Raw genomic sequence first — 16,852 nt, forward strand, 5'->3', positions numbered from 1 at the left:
ATGGGGTTGAGAGGGAAAGATAGATCAGCCATGATTGAATGGCAGAGTGGACTTGATGGGCCAAATGGCCTAATTCTGCTCCGAGAGAAGGTAGTTGAGGCAGGGACTATTACAACGTTTAGATTCAGATTCAGATTCAGAAAACTTTATTGTCTGTCGTAACAGAAAATCTTCTTTGACGTGGCTCAACATACAGACAGGACAATGTACTGATAAGCATTTACTATTACAACGTTTTAAGAAACATTTGGACAGGTACATGGATAAGACAGGTTTAGAGGGATGTGAGTCAAATGCAGGCAGGTGCGGCTGGTGCAGGTGGGACATATTGGCCAGTATGGGCAAGTTGGGCCGAAGGGCCAGTTTCCACACTGTAAGACTCTATGATTCTCAAACTCATGAACAATAGTGGCATTGAAGAGACTGCTGGATTAGGGATTATGGATACGCAGGGAATGGAGGGATAGGATGATGTGCAGGCAGATAAGAATTAGTCTCATAATTACAGCACAGACATTCCAGTGCTGTACAGTTCCATATTCTGTGATCCATCCTCTTTGCTTATTTAGATTTGTCACTAATTTTCTCCAGTATGTCAAGCCACGGAAATCGGAGTTGAGTGGTGGAGCACGGCTCCCTGCAAAATATGCGGTGGAGCTATTGACAGTCTATGCCTGGGAACAAGGTAATCATCAGGATACGTTTGATACTGCCCAAGGGTTCCGCACAGTCCTGGAGTTGATCTGCCGCTATCAGGAAGTCTGCATCTATTGGACAATGTTCTATGATGTCAAGAATCCAACCGTGGCCGACTTTATAATCAGGAAGCTCCATGACATGGGGTAAGTCACTGTAGACTATTCCAATTACACTTACTCTTGTACTTTTAATTCACGTTCCCCTTCCGGCTTCCTGGTCCAGCAGCAAATATTACATTGCATCACATTCTTCAGATATCTTCATGAAACACATTGGACATATAAGAAAAAATAATTACTGAATGTCCAGAGATACTGCATGGAAACAGGCCCTTCGGCCCACCTATTCGACATTGACCATCAACTCCCTTTTTCGCACTAGTTCTGTGCTATCCCACTTTCACATCCACTCCCTGCACATTTGGGGCAATATTTTGCAGAGGCCAATTAACCGACAAACCTGCACGACTTTGGAATGTGGGAGGAAACCAGAGCACCCGGAGGAAACCCACACGGTCACAGGGAGAACGTGCAAAGTCCATGCAGACGGCATCCGAGGTCAGGATCGAACCCGGGACACTGGTGCTGTGAGGCAGCAGCTCTACCAGCTGCACCACCGTGCTGTCCTTAATTGAAATACAAATGTCTGCACAGAATCACAAGATGATCCTTTGTAATTGCAGGATTGATACACAATAATAATCAATACCATGACATTCACTGGCATATTGTCAGCAAACGCCGGCTTAAAGTTCAGTGTTGTTATTTAAATGGTTTTATTTTTCAGAACATTCATTCTTGACCCAGCCGATCCAACTGGAAACGTGGCTTCATCAGGTAGTTGGAATGTGATGCAGGATGAAGCCAGGAAATGTCTAAGCATGCCCTGTTTCATGAAGGTCCAAGCTTGGAATGTCCAGGTAAAATGGTTTAAAGGAATGATGGTGTTTTGCTGAGTGGGTGATGAGATTCTGTTATACTTCACCACTGCCACACTGTATAGACGTCACCTCCCACCATTGACTCCATCTACACTCACCCTGCCTCGGTAAAGCAGTCAACGTAATCAAAGACTTGTCCCACCCCAGTCATTCCTTCTTCTCCCCGCTCCCCTCAGGCAGAAGATACAGAAGGTTGAAAGCGCGCACCACCAGACTCAGGAGCAGCTTCTTCCCCTCTGTTATCAGGCTTGTGAACAGTCGTTCACTCTGTTCACCTCCACCCCATTGTAGACACAGTCTATGGACTTTGCCAGGGGAGTTGAGGCAGGTACTATCACAACATTTAAAAGATATTTGGAGAATTGCATGGATCGGAAAGGTTTAGGGGAATATGGGCCAAACACAGGCTGGTGGGATTAGTGTAAATGGGGCATATTCAATGGTCTGGGCTTTTAATGAATGGTGAATTGAGGCCACACCCATTACCATCGCTCCCTGGTTAATCCAGGCAGAAAGGTGCAGTTTAAAGTGGCTCCTATTCTGTGCATCTGCCCAATCTATTCCTCCCATGATCTCCCCTCATCCTACTGCGCTCCAAAGAATAAATCTTGTGTTCCAAGTGCACCCGATGATGCCCAAAAGAATGGGTGTCCACAATCTCACTCTCTTGTTTTGCGTCTTGTCCAAAATGAAAAGGAACTACATTTTATTTATTGCCATTTTTGCTTGTGTTCCACAGCCAGTGAAGACATTTCAAATCACTGTGACTGACCTGGGTGGTAAATCGTTACAACTAAAGGCCAACATTAATCTCAAGGTCTCTGAGATCAAACGCAACATTGATCAAACTTGGAACGCTCCAGTCTCCCAGCAACGCCTGGTGTTCAATGGCACCATTTTGGATGATGGCAAAACCTTGTTGGATTCCAGGATCTTCTTTGATGCAACGATCCAGCTACTCATGCTAAACACAATGGATATATTTGTCAATTCCAATGGGCGTAATATGACAATTCAGGTTTCACCAAGCGACAAGGTTTCAAGTTTAAAAAATAAAATTGAATCTCAGACACACGTCCAACGAAGGCAGTACTACTTGACCTTTCAATCTCAGCCACTTCAAGATGAACATACACTGCAATCTTACGGCATTAAGCAACTTTCTACCATCATAGTCAACCTGCAACTGCAGAGTGGCAGCAAACTCCAATGTTTTAATGCAGAGGATCATAGTTAAACAGTCTGAAAATCAGTAGCAATGCGAAAGATTTTAAATTAAGTTATCATTGAGGGGTAATTATCTGGGTTGAATCGGAATTAACTATCACTGGCGACAGACAAGCGCCGGACTCTGCTTTTAACAGGCACGTGTTCTGTATTGTGTTCTTTCTACTGGAACATTTTCCCACCACCTGGTCATCCAGGCGATCTTATGTGACCAATATCCGCAAATGGAACTGGGGTGATTCAGCATGTTCATCCCACATGAGGGGCAACAGATAAGGTTGTTCGGTGATTTGTTACTTAGTCGGCAACAGATAGGTGGGGACACTCGTGTACAGCCTAGGTTGTGTGCAGAACAAAGCATTTGACTGTACCGAGGCACCCTACCCTAGATAGGTACATGTAACAATAAAGTATCGTTCATTCATTCATTCATTCAATCATACATTCATTCATACAATCATGCATTCATCCATTCATGCATTCATTCATTCATCCATTCATGCATACATTCATTCATACATTCATTCATGTAGTCTCAGTGCACATTCCACACACCCCTCAGTCCTCAACAAACATGCTCAATAGTCAGCTCTCTATCTGGGCATTTTTAACTCCATTTACAACCATCACCTTGTACACACACTTACAATGTTCAAATGACAATGTGGACGCCCACAGCTACTGATTTTCAAACTATTTGGCAATTAATGCTGATTTTCCGGTGGTTTTGCGCTCTAAGGATCATAAAGGAATTCACTTGATTGAACTAAATTATTTTCCTGGATACGTTGAAAATCCTCATGAGTACAGTATAGAAGGTGGCAGCAACAAGGAACAGCAGATGCCTGTTGACCAAAGAAAGACACCAAATGCTGGTGTAACTCAGCAGGACGGGCAGCATCTCTGAGGAACATGGATAGGTGACGTTTTGGGACGGGACCCTTCTTCAGACTCTTTATACGTCATATTTGTACATTGACTTTCTATTATAGAAGACGGTAGCCTAGTCTAGCAGCCAGGAAAGTAGCTCTACTTTAATTCTGCATTTCGTTGTCTCTGTACTGTACACTGACAATGACAATTAAAGTTGAATCTGAATCTGAATTCTATTAAATGCCAATCTTTGTGTAATTCAGCATGGATAAATAAAAGCTGTAACAATGTTTGAAAGATTACCTGGTTAATTTCTTCAATCAGAGTTCTTATATTAACGTGTCCTTTATCTGTTATGAGTTACCAAGTCCAAGTCAAGTTTATTTGTCACATACACATACGAGATGTGCAGTGAAATGAAAGTGGCAATGCTCGCGGACTTTTGTGCAAAAGACAAACAACAAAACAACCAAACAAATTATAAACACAATCATAACACACATATTCTTTTACATAATAAATAATAGAAGGAAAAACGTTCTGTAGAGTTAGTCCCTGGTGAGAAAGGCGTTTACAGTCCGAATTGCCTCTGGGAAGAAACTCCTTCTCAACCACTCCGTTCTCACTGCATGGCAACGGAGGCGTTTGCCTGACCATAGCGGCTGGAACAGTCCGTTGCAGGGGTGGAAGAGGTCTCTCATGATTTTGTTTGCTCTGGAGTTGCACCTCCTGTTGTATAGTTCCTGCAGGGGGGTGAGTGAAGTTCCCATAGTGCGTTCGGCTGAACGCACTACTCTCTGCAGAGCCTTCTTGTCCTTGGCAGAGCAATTCCCGAACCAGATGGTAATGTTCCCGGTCCAGATGCTTTCCACTGCCGCTGCGTAGAAGCACTGGAGGATCCTCGGAGACTTGGTGTCCAAGGATACTTGGTGCCGAATACTTGTCCGTTAAGTTCTGCACTTCCACTGCAGTTAATATGCAAGGGGGATTCATACATGATGGGAGTTGATTCAGCTCATCATGTTGGTGGAACAAGAAGCAAGAGAAGTTGACTTGAGTTTCTTCCCAGCAACTGAACCATCCTATCAACAAGTTGAAAGCGGTCCAGAGCAACTATCTACATCATTGGAGACCTACGGACTATCTTTAATTGGACTTGCCAATCATGTATTGTCTTTCCGATGACTGGCTAGCAAGTAACAAAAGCTTTTCACTGTACCTTGGTACACATGACAATAAACTCAACAAAACTAAACAAAGATTCAGTGTGTTCAACACTCCAGCCACATTATACATCTTCTAATCTGTCTCCGCTGGAATCTTCCAGTGAATGACTAACCGGGTTTAACTATTGATGTGTTGGTGCAGGCATTTGGTGTTTAGTTTTGTTTAGAGATACAGTGCGGAAACAGGCCCTTCAGCCCAACTTGCCCACACCAGCAAACATGTCCCAGTTATACTTGTCACCTCACTTAGCCTTCGAGTTATTCCAGCATTTAGTGTTCTTTTGTGTTTGTTTAGGGCAGTGGTTCCCAACGTGGGGCATACGCCCCACAGGGGGGCTATTTGATTTTTAACGGGGGCAATTGAGCCCCCCCCCCCCCCCCACTGAGGAGGTCTGGGTCCAAATTTTCGATTTTTATATTTTTCGGATTTTCCATCAGGTAAACACATGTAGTTTATGTTTCAGATGTTATTTTGAATAAGTAATTTTTTTTGGGTAAAAAAGGTCTTTATTTTAAATGATAAGAATTATATATCACCACATGGGGGGGGGGGGGGGGCATCACGATTTTAGAGGTGATTAGGTGGGGCATGGCCAAAAAAAGTTGGGAACCACTGGTTTAGGGTCAGTACTGATTGTGGAAAGGGGAGGGAGGAGGTAGGAATTGAAATTCACAGCAACAGGAAAATGAAACCGAAAGTCGGGGATTTTCCCCGGAAATAAATATATTTATCCTCGCGTAAATATGTTTTTGAATATTTGAAGGAGGGGCCAGCGACTGCAATATAAGGAGGTCGGTGCGGCACAGTTAGTTCACATTTTATTTGGAGCATCAGCGACATCAGAATCCACGGCGCCCGAGTTGAAGCCAGAAGCCGCTGCCTGCGAAAATCAACGATGGAAAACGGCAGAGACCTGTACCACACAGAAGCGAAGAAGCTGGATGATTTCATTAAAACAAACTTGGAGCCCAGCGGGTTCAATGTCGGCATGAAGGAAGCCGTGAAGAGAATCTGCGAGTTTTTAAAGAACCAATGTTTCATGAATCAACCCAACATTAGTGTCATCAGAGCCGTGAAGGTGAGTCGCTTAGATTGTAACCGCTGCTGACCACAATTAATTATTTAAAATAATGTCTTTAGTTTATGAATGGGGGCATTTTATTGACATGGGATGGCACATCCTTGCAAACATGTAGTGGATTTGGTGGAGACTGCTCTGGTGGTACTTTGTAGGCGCGAGGAACTGCAGATGCTGGTTTATAAACAAAAAGACACAAAGTGCTGGAGTAACTCTGATCCCTATACCTGCGAAAGAGTCGTAGGTTCGTAAGTTTCAGGAGCAGAATGAGACCATTCGGCCCACCGGGTGTATTCTGTTATTCAATCATGGCTGATCTATCTTTCCCTCTCAACCCCATTCTCCTGCCTTCTCCCTGGAAGCTTCAACGTCGGGAGAATTGATGGTTAGAAAATGAGCAAAGTAGATACAATTCGAATCTCCCGTCCTCTGTGATTGCTGTTTATGAGCTAAACCAGCTCCGACTTTTATTTGTAGAAACAAGGAACTGCAGATGCTGGTTTACAAACAAAACAAGAACAATTGCTGGAATAACTCCGCGGGTCAGGCAGCATCTCTGGAGGACATGGATAGGCGATGTTTCAGGTCGGGGCCCATCTTGAGACTGGAGAACAGGTTCTGACTGCACCTGCCTCTCATAATTGGGTGATTCACTTATGGAATTCCCTGCCACAGAGGGCAGTGGAGGCCAAATCACTGGATGGATTTAAGAGAGAGTTAGATGGAGCTCTAGGGGCTGAATGTTGAGATTTGCAAAAGAACAAATAACTATTTGGCAGTATATACAGTGGAACTGTGCGCTATTTTGATGGCAGTTCGGTGGATAGAACAGGTGCAACCATGCAAAATATTAATTTGTAGCGACTCATTGTCAACAATCCAGTGTATTGGGTCTGGTGCGTCCCATAGGCGGCCTGACCTAGTGTATGAAATTCTACTACTATTAAGCCAAGTAACAAGGAAGGGCAGTGACGTGACTTTGTTGTGGGTCCCAGCACACATTGGTGTGCTAGGAAATGAAAAAGTGGATAAATTAGCAAAAGAGGCCGTTTAAAAAAAGAGAACATAGAGGTAAACCTACAATTATCCAAATCTGAAGGAAGACACATTGTGTGGAAGAAAATAAATCAGGAATGGCAACAATACTGGGAACAGGAGACAAAGGGGAGACACCTCTATTCGCTACAAAACAGAGTGGGCATTACAGCAAGAAGAGGGGGGAACAGGAGAGAACATGTAGTATTAGCAAGATTGAGGATAGGACACACCCACCTGAACAGCACATTAAAAATGTTGGGAAAACACCCTACTGGGATGTGTGAGGAATGCCATCAGCCGGAAACAGTTCAGCATGCTCTAGTTGCATGTAGAAGATATGCAACAGGAAGAAGAGTTTTGATCAATGAAATGAAGAAAATTGGAATGACAGATATATCAGAAAAGAACATTCTAGAGTATGGAGGGGAAGGAAAAGGAGTAAATTTGTTGTTTAATTTCTTGAGGGCCTCTGGCCTTATAAAAAGGATATAAAGTAAAGACATGAGGACTGTGGAGTGAAGCCAGAAGGTGGCAGCAATGCAACATTGTGGATGCCGGCTGCCGTAAAACTCCAAAGAAGAAGAAGAAGCTCTAGGGGCTAGTGGAGTCAAGGGATATGGGGAGAAGGCAGGCACGGGTTATTGATTGGGGACGATCAGCCATGATCGCAATGAATGGTGGTGCTGGTTCAAAGGGCCGAATGGCCTCCTCCTGCACCTGCTTTTTATGTTTCTATGTTTCTAATTCTGAATTATGATGAAGATTGAAAGGAATGACATTTTTTATATCATCTACCCAGAATGTGTAAGTTTGCAAATATTAAAACAATTATGAATATTTTTTTCCTTTTTGTTGTTGTCAGGGTGGATCGTCGGGGAAAGGAACAGCTTTAAGAAATAGTTCGGATGCCGATCTTGTCGTCTTCCTCAGTTGCTTCAAAAGTTTCCAGGCCCAGAGAGACACCAGGCATGAAATCCTGGAGGAAATTCGGAAAATGCTGGAAAAGTGCTCCAGGAGCCTTGCATATTCGATTCATGATATTCAAATCACGATAGGTTCAAGCGATAACCCACCCAAATCTTTGAGCTTCACATTGCAATCGAAAAAGAGTTCAGAGAGTGTGGAATTTGATGTTCTGCCAACCTATGATGCATTAAGTAAGAATTTCTAGCAATTTCATGTGACATAGAATTAAAAGTATTATTACATGGAGTCATACAGCATTGAAACAGGCCCTTCAGCCCAACTGGCCCACACTGACCAAGGTGCCCCATCTCCATTTGTTCCTCCTGCCTGCATGTGGCCCATATCCCTCTGAACCATCCATATCCATGTACCTGGTCAAATATTGTGATAGTACATGCCTCAATTATCTCCTCAGGCAGCTCTTGCATCTTAAATGTAATTTGGAACCTTCAGTCAGCCTCCACTGTTCACCTTGAAAGATGGGAAGGGTGAAGCTGGTCTGATTTGGTCCCACCAATGTCCCATTGTTAGTTCAAAGTATTTCTGGTGTTCAGTTCCTTGGCATCTGGAATTAGCTTTTGATTGGAAGACTTGTCAAAATGATATCTTTTTCCTTTCTAGGCAGAATGATTTGCACAGCTGGTAGAGCTGCTGCCTCATAGCGCCAGAGACCCGGGTGTAATCCTGACCTCTGGTGCTGTCGGTGTGGCGTTTGCACGTTCTCCCTGGACCGTGTGGGTTTTGGCCGGATATTCCGGTTTACTCACGCATGTTTATAGGTTAATTAGCCTCTGTAAATTGCCCTTAGTGTGTAGGGAGTGACTGAGAAAGTGGGATAACATTGAACTATTGTGAACGGCATAGACTCGGTGGGCCGAAGGTCCTGGTCCCATGCAGTATCTCTAAACTAAACTAAGTGACAATTAGGAGGTATTCTCCTTGCGTCTAATGACCACAGAAGGTTCATCTTCCAGATGAAATCTCAGGCTGCAATCTTCTGTCAATATGCCGTCGCTCTCCACTAAGACACTGAGCTGATCCATAGTCACACTCTTTGCTCCATCTACTTTACTTGAGTTTGACTTGATTGTCCGTTTATATAGTACTGATTAAACTTAAATCTATATCATTGCTGTCTGGCAGTGAACAAATGCCCTTCAAAACCGTGGACGGACGGGTTCGAGGGCAACTGGTTTTACCAACAGAACCTTTGTGTGTCATCCAGGTTAAAGCCACCTTGGGTTAAACTTACAGATAACCCCTTGGAAGGTTGCTTGGTAAACTGTTTGAAAGTGAAAACCTACCCTGAGACCAATTAAAATGCAACACTGTATGGGGTTATGGGGAGAAGGCAGGAGAATGGGGTTAGGAGGGAGAGAAAGATCAGCCATGATTAAATGGCGGAATAGACCTGATGGGCCGAATGGTCTAATCCTGCTCCTATTACTTATGGCCTGCTTAGTCTTGGGTGAGTTTATAGGACAGCTTTTGTTAAGGAATTGCCTTTTGACCATCTCCCATTAATCATTTAATTTCTTCCAGCACCAGAGTGCAATACCAGTGATGCGCATCTCAAGTTGATCAATTTTGTAAATGAAAATAAGGTCATGGATGGAGAATTCTCTCCCTGCTTCACTGAACTTCAGAGAAAATTTGTGAAAGAGTGTCCGGCAAAAGTTAAAGACTTGATTCGTCTGCTGAAATATTGGTACAAGGAGGTGAGTGACTTGAGAACAGGATCATTGTTAATCATTGAAACCACGGGAGGATGAAGTCAGAGAGTGATACAGCGCGGAAACAGACCCTTCGGCCCAACTTGCCCACACCGGCCAACATGTCCCAGCTACAGTAGTCCCACCTGCCTGCGCTTGGTCCATATCCCTCCAAACTTGTCCTGACCGATTCTTCATTAGTAAAGTTGCCAGGGGTTATGGGGCGATGGCAGGACAATGGGGTTGAGAGGGAAAGATAGATCAGCCATGATTGAATGGCGGAGTGGACTTGATGGACCAAATGGTCTAATTCTGCTCCGAGAGAAGGTAGTTGAGGCAGGGACTATTACAACGTTTTAAGGAACATTTAGACAGGTACATGGATAAGACAGGTTTAGAGGGATGTGAGTCAAATGCAGGCAGGTGCGACTGGTGCAGGTGGGACATATTGGCCAGTATGGGCAAGTTGGGCTGAAGGGCCAGTTTCCACACTGTAAGACTCTATGATTCTCGAACTCATGAACCATAGTGGCATTGAAGAGACTGTTGGATTAGGGATTATGGATACGCAGGGAATGGAGGGATAGGATGATGTGCAGGCAGATAAGAATTAGTCTTATAATTACAGCACAGACATTCCAGTGCTGTACAGTTCCATATTCTGTGATCCATCATCTTTGCTTATTTAGCTTTGTCACTAATTTTCTCCAGTTTGTCAAGCCACGGAAATCGGAGTTGAGTGGTGGAGCACGGCTCCCTGCAAAATATGCGGTGGAGCTATTGACAGTCTATGCCTGGGAACAAGGTAATCATCAGGAGAGGTTTGTTACTGCCCAAGGGTTCCGCACAGTCCTGGAGTTGATCTGCCACTATCAGGAAGTCTGCATCTACTGGACAAAGTTCTATGATGTCCACAATCCAACCGTGGCCGACTTTATAATCAGGAAGCTCCATGACAAGGGGTAAGTCACTGTAGACTATTCCAATTACACTTACTCTTGTACTTTTAATTAACGTTCCCCTTCCGGCTTCCTGGTCCAGCAGCAAATATTACATTGCATCACATTCTTCAGATATCTTCATGAAACACATTGGACATATAAGAAAAAATAATTACTGAATGTCCAGAGATACAGCATGGAAACAGGCCCTTCGGCCCACCTATTCGACATTGACCATCAACTCCCTTTTTCGCACTAGTTCTGTGCTATCCCACTTTCACATCCACTCCCTGCACATTTGGGGCAATATTTTGCAGAGGCCAATTAACCGACAAACCTGCACGACTGTGGAATGTGGGAGGAAACCAGAGCACCCGGAGGAAACCCACACGGTCACAGGGAGAACGTGCAAAGTCCATGCAGACGGCATCCGAGGTCAGGATCGAACCCGGGACACTGGCGCTGTGAGGCAGCAGCACTACCAGCTGCACCACCGTGCCGTCCTTAATTGAAATACAAATGTCTGCACAGAATCACAAGATGATCCTTTGTAATTGCAGGATTGATACACAATAATAATCAATACCATGGCATTCACTGGCATATTGTCAGCAAACGCCGGCTTAAAGTTCAGTGTTGTTATTTAAATGGTTTTATTTTTCAGAACATTCATTCTTGACCCAGCCGATCCAACTGGAAACGTGGCTTCATCAGGTGGTTGGAATGTGATGAAGGATGAAGCCAGGAAATGTCTAAGCATGCCCTGTCTCAAGGACGTCCAACCTTGGAATGTCCAGGTAAAATGGTTTAAAGGAATGATGTTGTTTTGCTGAGTGGGTGATGGGATTCTGTTATACTTCACCACTGCCACACTGTATAGACGTCACCTCCCACCATTGACTCCATCTACACTCGCCCTGCCTCGTAAAAGCAGTCAACGTAATCAAAGACTTGTCCCACCCCAGTCATTCCTTCTTCTCCCCGCTCCCCTCAGACAGAAGATACAGAAGGTTGAAAGCGCGCACCACCAGACTCAGGAGCAGCTTCTTCCCCTCTGTTATCTTCTTCTTCTTCTACCACATGGCGTGCACAGCCTAAAGTTGTAGGACAACTTGTTCTATTTGATCTTATTTGATTGTGCACGCCGGGTTGATTGCATTCGTCGATACAGGGCGGACCACGTGAAGGTTGCAATCTTCCACCCCCCCTCTGTTATCAGGCTTGTGAACAGTCCACTCTGTTCACCTCCACCCCATTGTAGACACAGTCTATGGACTTTGCCAGGGGAGTTGAGGCAGGTACTATCACAACATTTAAAAGATATTTGGAGAATTGCATGGATCGGAAAGGTTTAGGGGAATATGGGCCAAACACAGGCTGGTGGGATTAGTGTAAATGGGGCTTATTCAATGGTCTGGGCTTTTAATGAATGGTGAATTGAGGCCACATCCATTACCATCGCTTCCTGGTTAATCCAGGCAGAAAGGTGCAGTTTAAAGTGGCTCCTATTCTGTGCATCTGCCCAATCTATTCCTCCCATGATCTCCCCTCATTCTCCTGTGCTCCAAAAAATAAATCTTGTGTTCCAAGTGCACCTGATGATGCCCAAAAGAATGGGTGTCCACAATCTCACTCTCTTGTTCTGTGTCTTGTCCAAAATGAAAAGGAACTACATTTTATTTATTGCCATTTTTGCTTGTGTTCCACAGCCAGTGAAGACATTTCAAATCACTGTGACCAGCCTGGGTGGTAAATCGTTACAACTACAGGCCAACATTAATCTCAAGGTCTCTGAGATCAAACGCAACATTCAGCAAAATTGGAACACTCCAGTCTCCCAGCAACGCCTGTTATTCAATGGCACCATTTTAGCCAATGGCAAAACCTTGTTGGATTCCAGGATCTTCTTTGATACAACGATCCAGCTACTCATGATAAACACAATGGAAATATTTGTCTATTCCAATGGACGTAATCTGACTATTCAGGTTTCACCAAGCGACAAGGTTTCAAGTTTAAAAAATAAGATTGAATCTCTGGAGCGTATCCTACCAAGCCAGTACTACTTGTCCTTTCAATCTAAGCCACTTGAAGATGAATATACACTGGAATATTATGACATTGAGCAACATTCTACCATCCAAGTCAACGGGCGAGTGCGTGGTGGCAGCGAACTCCAATGTTTTAATGCAGAGGATCATAGTTAAACAGTCTGAAAATCAGTAGCAATGCGAAAGACTTTAAATTAAGTTATCATTGAGGGGTAATTATCTGGGTTTAATCGGAATTAACTATCACTGGCGACAGACAAGCGCCGGACTCTGCTTTTAACAGGCACGTGTTCTGTATTGTGTTCTTTCTACTGGAACATTTTCCCACCACCTGGTCATCCAGGCGATCTTATGTGACCAATATCCACAAATGGAACTGGGGTGATTCAGCATGTTCATCCCACATGAGGGGCAACAGATAAGGTTGTTCGGTGATTTGTTACTTAGTCGGCAACAGATAGGTGGGGACACTCGTGTACAGCCTAGGTTGTGTGCAGAACAAAGCATTTGACTGTACCGAGGCACCCTACCCTAGATAGGTACATGTAACAATAAAGTATCGTTCGTTCATTCATACATTCATTCATTCATGCATACATTCATTCATGTAGTCTCAGTGCACATTCCACACACCCCTCAGACCTCAACAAACATGCTCAATAGTCAGCTCTAAACCTGGGCATTTTTAACTCCATTTACAACTATCACCTTGTACACACACTTACAATGTTCAAATGACAATGTGGACGCCCACAGCTACTGATTTTCAAACTATTTGACAATTAATACTGATTTTCCGGTGGTTTTGCGCTCTAAGGATCATAAAGGAATTCACTTGATTGGACTAAATTATTTTCCTGGATACGTTGAAAATCCTCATGAGTACAGTATAGAAGGTGGCAGCAACAAGGAACAGCAGATGCCCGTTGACCAAAGAAAGACACCAAATGCTGGTGTAACTCAGCAGGACGGGCAGCATCTCCGAGGAACATGGATAGGTGACGTTTTGGGACGGGACCCTTCTTCAGACTCTTTATACGTCATATTTGTACATTGACTTTCTATTATAGAAGACGGTAGCCTAGTCTAGCAGCCAGGAAAGTAGCTCTACTTTAATTCTGCATTTCGTTGTCTCTGTACTGTACACTGCCAATGACAATTAAAGTTGAATCTGAATCTGAATTCTATTAAATGCCAATCTTTGTGTAATTCAGCATGGATAAATAAAAGTTGTAACAATGTTTGAAAGATTACCTGGTTAATTTCTTCAATCAGAGTTCTTATATTAACTTGTGTCCTTTATCTGTTGTGAGTTACTTGGTGCCGAATACTTGTCCGTTAAGTTCTGCACTTCCACTGCAGTTAATATGCAAGGGGGATTCATACATGATGGGAGTTGATTCAGCTCATCATGTTGGTGGAACAAGAAGCAAGAGAAGTTGACAACAGTGAAACCACTGAGATCACGTGTATTGAACTGATAATCAACCAACAATCCCTGTGGACGGTCCCCAAGTCTGCATTCTGAACATTGCTCCCAGGTTCATTGGCTTCTGTAAATGGCCCTTTAGTGTGTAGGATGTGAAATTGGGATAACATAGAGCCAATATACGGGTGATCGTTGGTCGGCACGGATGCAATGGGCCAAAGGGCCTGTTTGAACACTATTGCTAAAACTAAACCAAAGCCCATAAGCGAGGTTGTAACAGCTGTGACTTGCTTGTATGTATTTCGTAACGAGGTAAATGCTATTTTACCTTTTGTCGTTATCTGAAAATTAGTCAATTTATTGACATTTTGGCAAAGTCTAAGAGCCGACAGTTATTTTTACAACTTTTCCACATAGCAGTAAAACCATCCATCGCACATTCACACAAGCACGGCCAGGATGTCTCTGATTTGAACAGCTACTTAAAGACCATGAGAGGTCAAGGGATCTGGAATCCCCAAATCTCTTGAATTAGCTTCCTCACATTGAAGCAGACAGACTGGAGTGGGAAATGATAACCTTCTCCCCTTTCCTCCGAAGAACAGCTTCTGTCCTGCAAGATTGGTGTTGTGGGCCCAACTATGTATTTATTCCTATAAGGACTCAACGCACTGGAGTAACCCAGCAGGTCAGGATCTCTGGAGAACATGGATAGGAGATGTTTCAAAAAAGAGACCCTTCTGGTCTCATTATTCCCATGGTGTGGGTGTGAACAACTAGATCAACATTTAAGCACTATTCAAGATTGCTCTTGTACTGAGGGGTTTGTAGAACCATCACAGTGCACAGCTGGAAGTCAAAACTATAACATTATTTGAGGCACAGAGAGGGTAGACAGGCAAAACATTTTTTCCAGGATGAAACTAGGGAGAGATGGAAATCCCGGATGCAATGGTCCATCTCAGGGTTCATCCTGAGCAAGTGTAACTAAATTGTCAGAGGTTGAGAGACAGTCAGAGGACTGTCAGATCAGTGGACTATTCATACACAAACATTCTGAGCCATAGCCTCAGTGTAAAAGGATGTATCTTTAGAAATTTGATGAGGAGGAATTTCTTTAGTCAGGAGGTGGGGAATCTGGAATTCATTGCCAAAGACGGCTGTGGAGGCCAAGTAAATGGGGATTTTTTTAAGGTGGAGATTGTCAGATTCTTGAGTAGTTTGGGTTGTCAGGGGTTATGTGGTGAAGGCAGGAACATGGGGCTGAGAAGGAAAGATAGATCAGCCATGATTGAACGGCGGAGTAGACCTGATGACAGATACAAAATGCTGGAGTAACTCAGCGGGACAGGCAGCATCTATGGAGAGAAGGAATGGGTGACATTTTGGGTCGAGACCCTTCTTCAGACTGACAAACGCTTTAATTTGATGACCATGTCTTTGTCCTGCCCCCACCGGTCTTCTAGTTCTTTACCTTTCGCGTCTGATTCTGTAAATAGACAGCACCTGCTGTTCCTTGTGTCCTCACTTATTTTCACCATCGGCCAGTTCTGACAAAGATCCTTCTGAATAGCCAACGCTGTTTCTCTTGTTGCACTTGCCGCCTGGCCTGACGATAGTTGTCGCTGACGTTTGAGTTCCTGAAGTTGATGTTGACTTGTTATTTGCAGCGTCACACACGGAAATAGAAACTCGAAACTTACCTCGATGACGGGGAAATGGAAACCGTTATCAAACGCTGGCAGGTCAGGCAGGGACACTGTTGACTTTAGCTCAAAATGAGGGAGACTTGATCTAAGTAAACGTTTGTCCTCCACTCGTCCGAACCTTAGTCAATTTATAGATTATCCCCGGGTTCTTAATTTATAATAAATAATGAAAGGACTGTTTTTTTTTCTCTTGTCTGAATTGTGTTGTCTGGCCGTCTCCAGAGGGGGCTCCACACTCTGGGCGAGGTTGCACCCTGGGCTTTGAAAGGGAGTTTTTTTTAATGGTTATTTTCACTATAAAAAACAAGCAGAACACGGGGAATTCCTGTTTCAGAGTCAACCTGGAACCATTCTCTGGGGGGAGGGGTGGGTAGGAAGTACAGATGGTGGTTTACACCGAAGGTAAAACTAATTGCTCCACAGACACAAAGTGCTGGAGCAACTCAGCAGGTCAGGCTGTATCTCTGGTGAAACAGGGCAGGTGGGGCTGGTGGGGTCCCGACCTGAAACGTCACCCCTTCCTTCTCTCGAGGGATGCTGCCTGGTCAGCTGAGTTACTCCAGCACTTTGTGTCTACCTTTGGGATAAAGCAGCACCTGCAGTTCCTTCTTTCTACAGCATGCCAGAGGAGTCCTGCTGCAAAGGGACGTCAACTTTACCAAGTGGTAACTAGGGCATGTGGTTTTGTAAGAAAAGAAGCGGAGCAATTAGTTTTATGTAGAAATAAGGAACTGCAGATGCTGGTTTACACAGAGGGACACAAAGTGCTAGAGTTACTCAGTGGGTCAGGCAGCATCTCTGGAGAACATGGATAGGTGACGTTTCGGCTCAGCTTCTCTACCCCTCCTTACCAACTCCAATCTCGCCCCCTCTGAACACACGGCCCCCCCACTCACTTAGCGACACTGTCATTAAACCTGCCGACAAGGGAGTGGTTGTAGTCTGGTAGGAATGACCTCTAC

At 44.1% G+C, this 16,852-nt stretch overlaps 1 protein-coding gene across 1 annotated transcript in view; it reads left to right on the forward strand.

Annotated features, from left to right (window-relative positions):
- The window catches only part of LOC129709362 (uncharacterized), a 77,694-nt gene that overhangs the window by 49,885 nt on the left and 10,957 nt on the right, over positions 1 to 16,852 (forward strand). Inside the window, exons 13-17 of the mRNA XM_055655661.1 lie at positions 592 to 842; positions 1,486 to 1,618; positions 2,379 to 2,871; positions 5,755 to 6,044; positions 7,945 to 8,239. Of these exons, the coding sequence (XP_055511636.1) occupies positions 592 to 842; positions 1,486 to 1,618; positions 2,379 to 2,871; positions 5,755 to 6,044; positions 7,945 to 8,239 (1,462 nt within the window). The remainder of the gene's footprint in view (positions 1 to 591; positions 843 to 1,485; positions 1,619 to 2,378; positions 2,872 to 5,754; positions 6,045 to 7,944; positions 8,240 to 16,852) is intronic.

This window comes from Leucoraja erinacea, chromosome 25 (assembly GCF_028641065.1).
Source record: "Leucoraja erinacea ecotype New England chromosome 25, Leri_hhj_1, whole genome shotgun sequence".
Taxonomy (NCBI): domain Eukaryota; kingdom Metazoa; phylum Chordata; class Chondrichthyes; order Rajiformes; family Rajidae; genus Leucoraja; species Leucoraja erinaceus.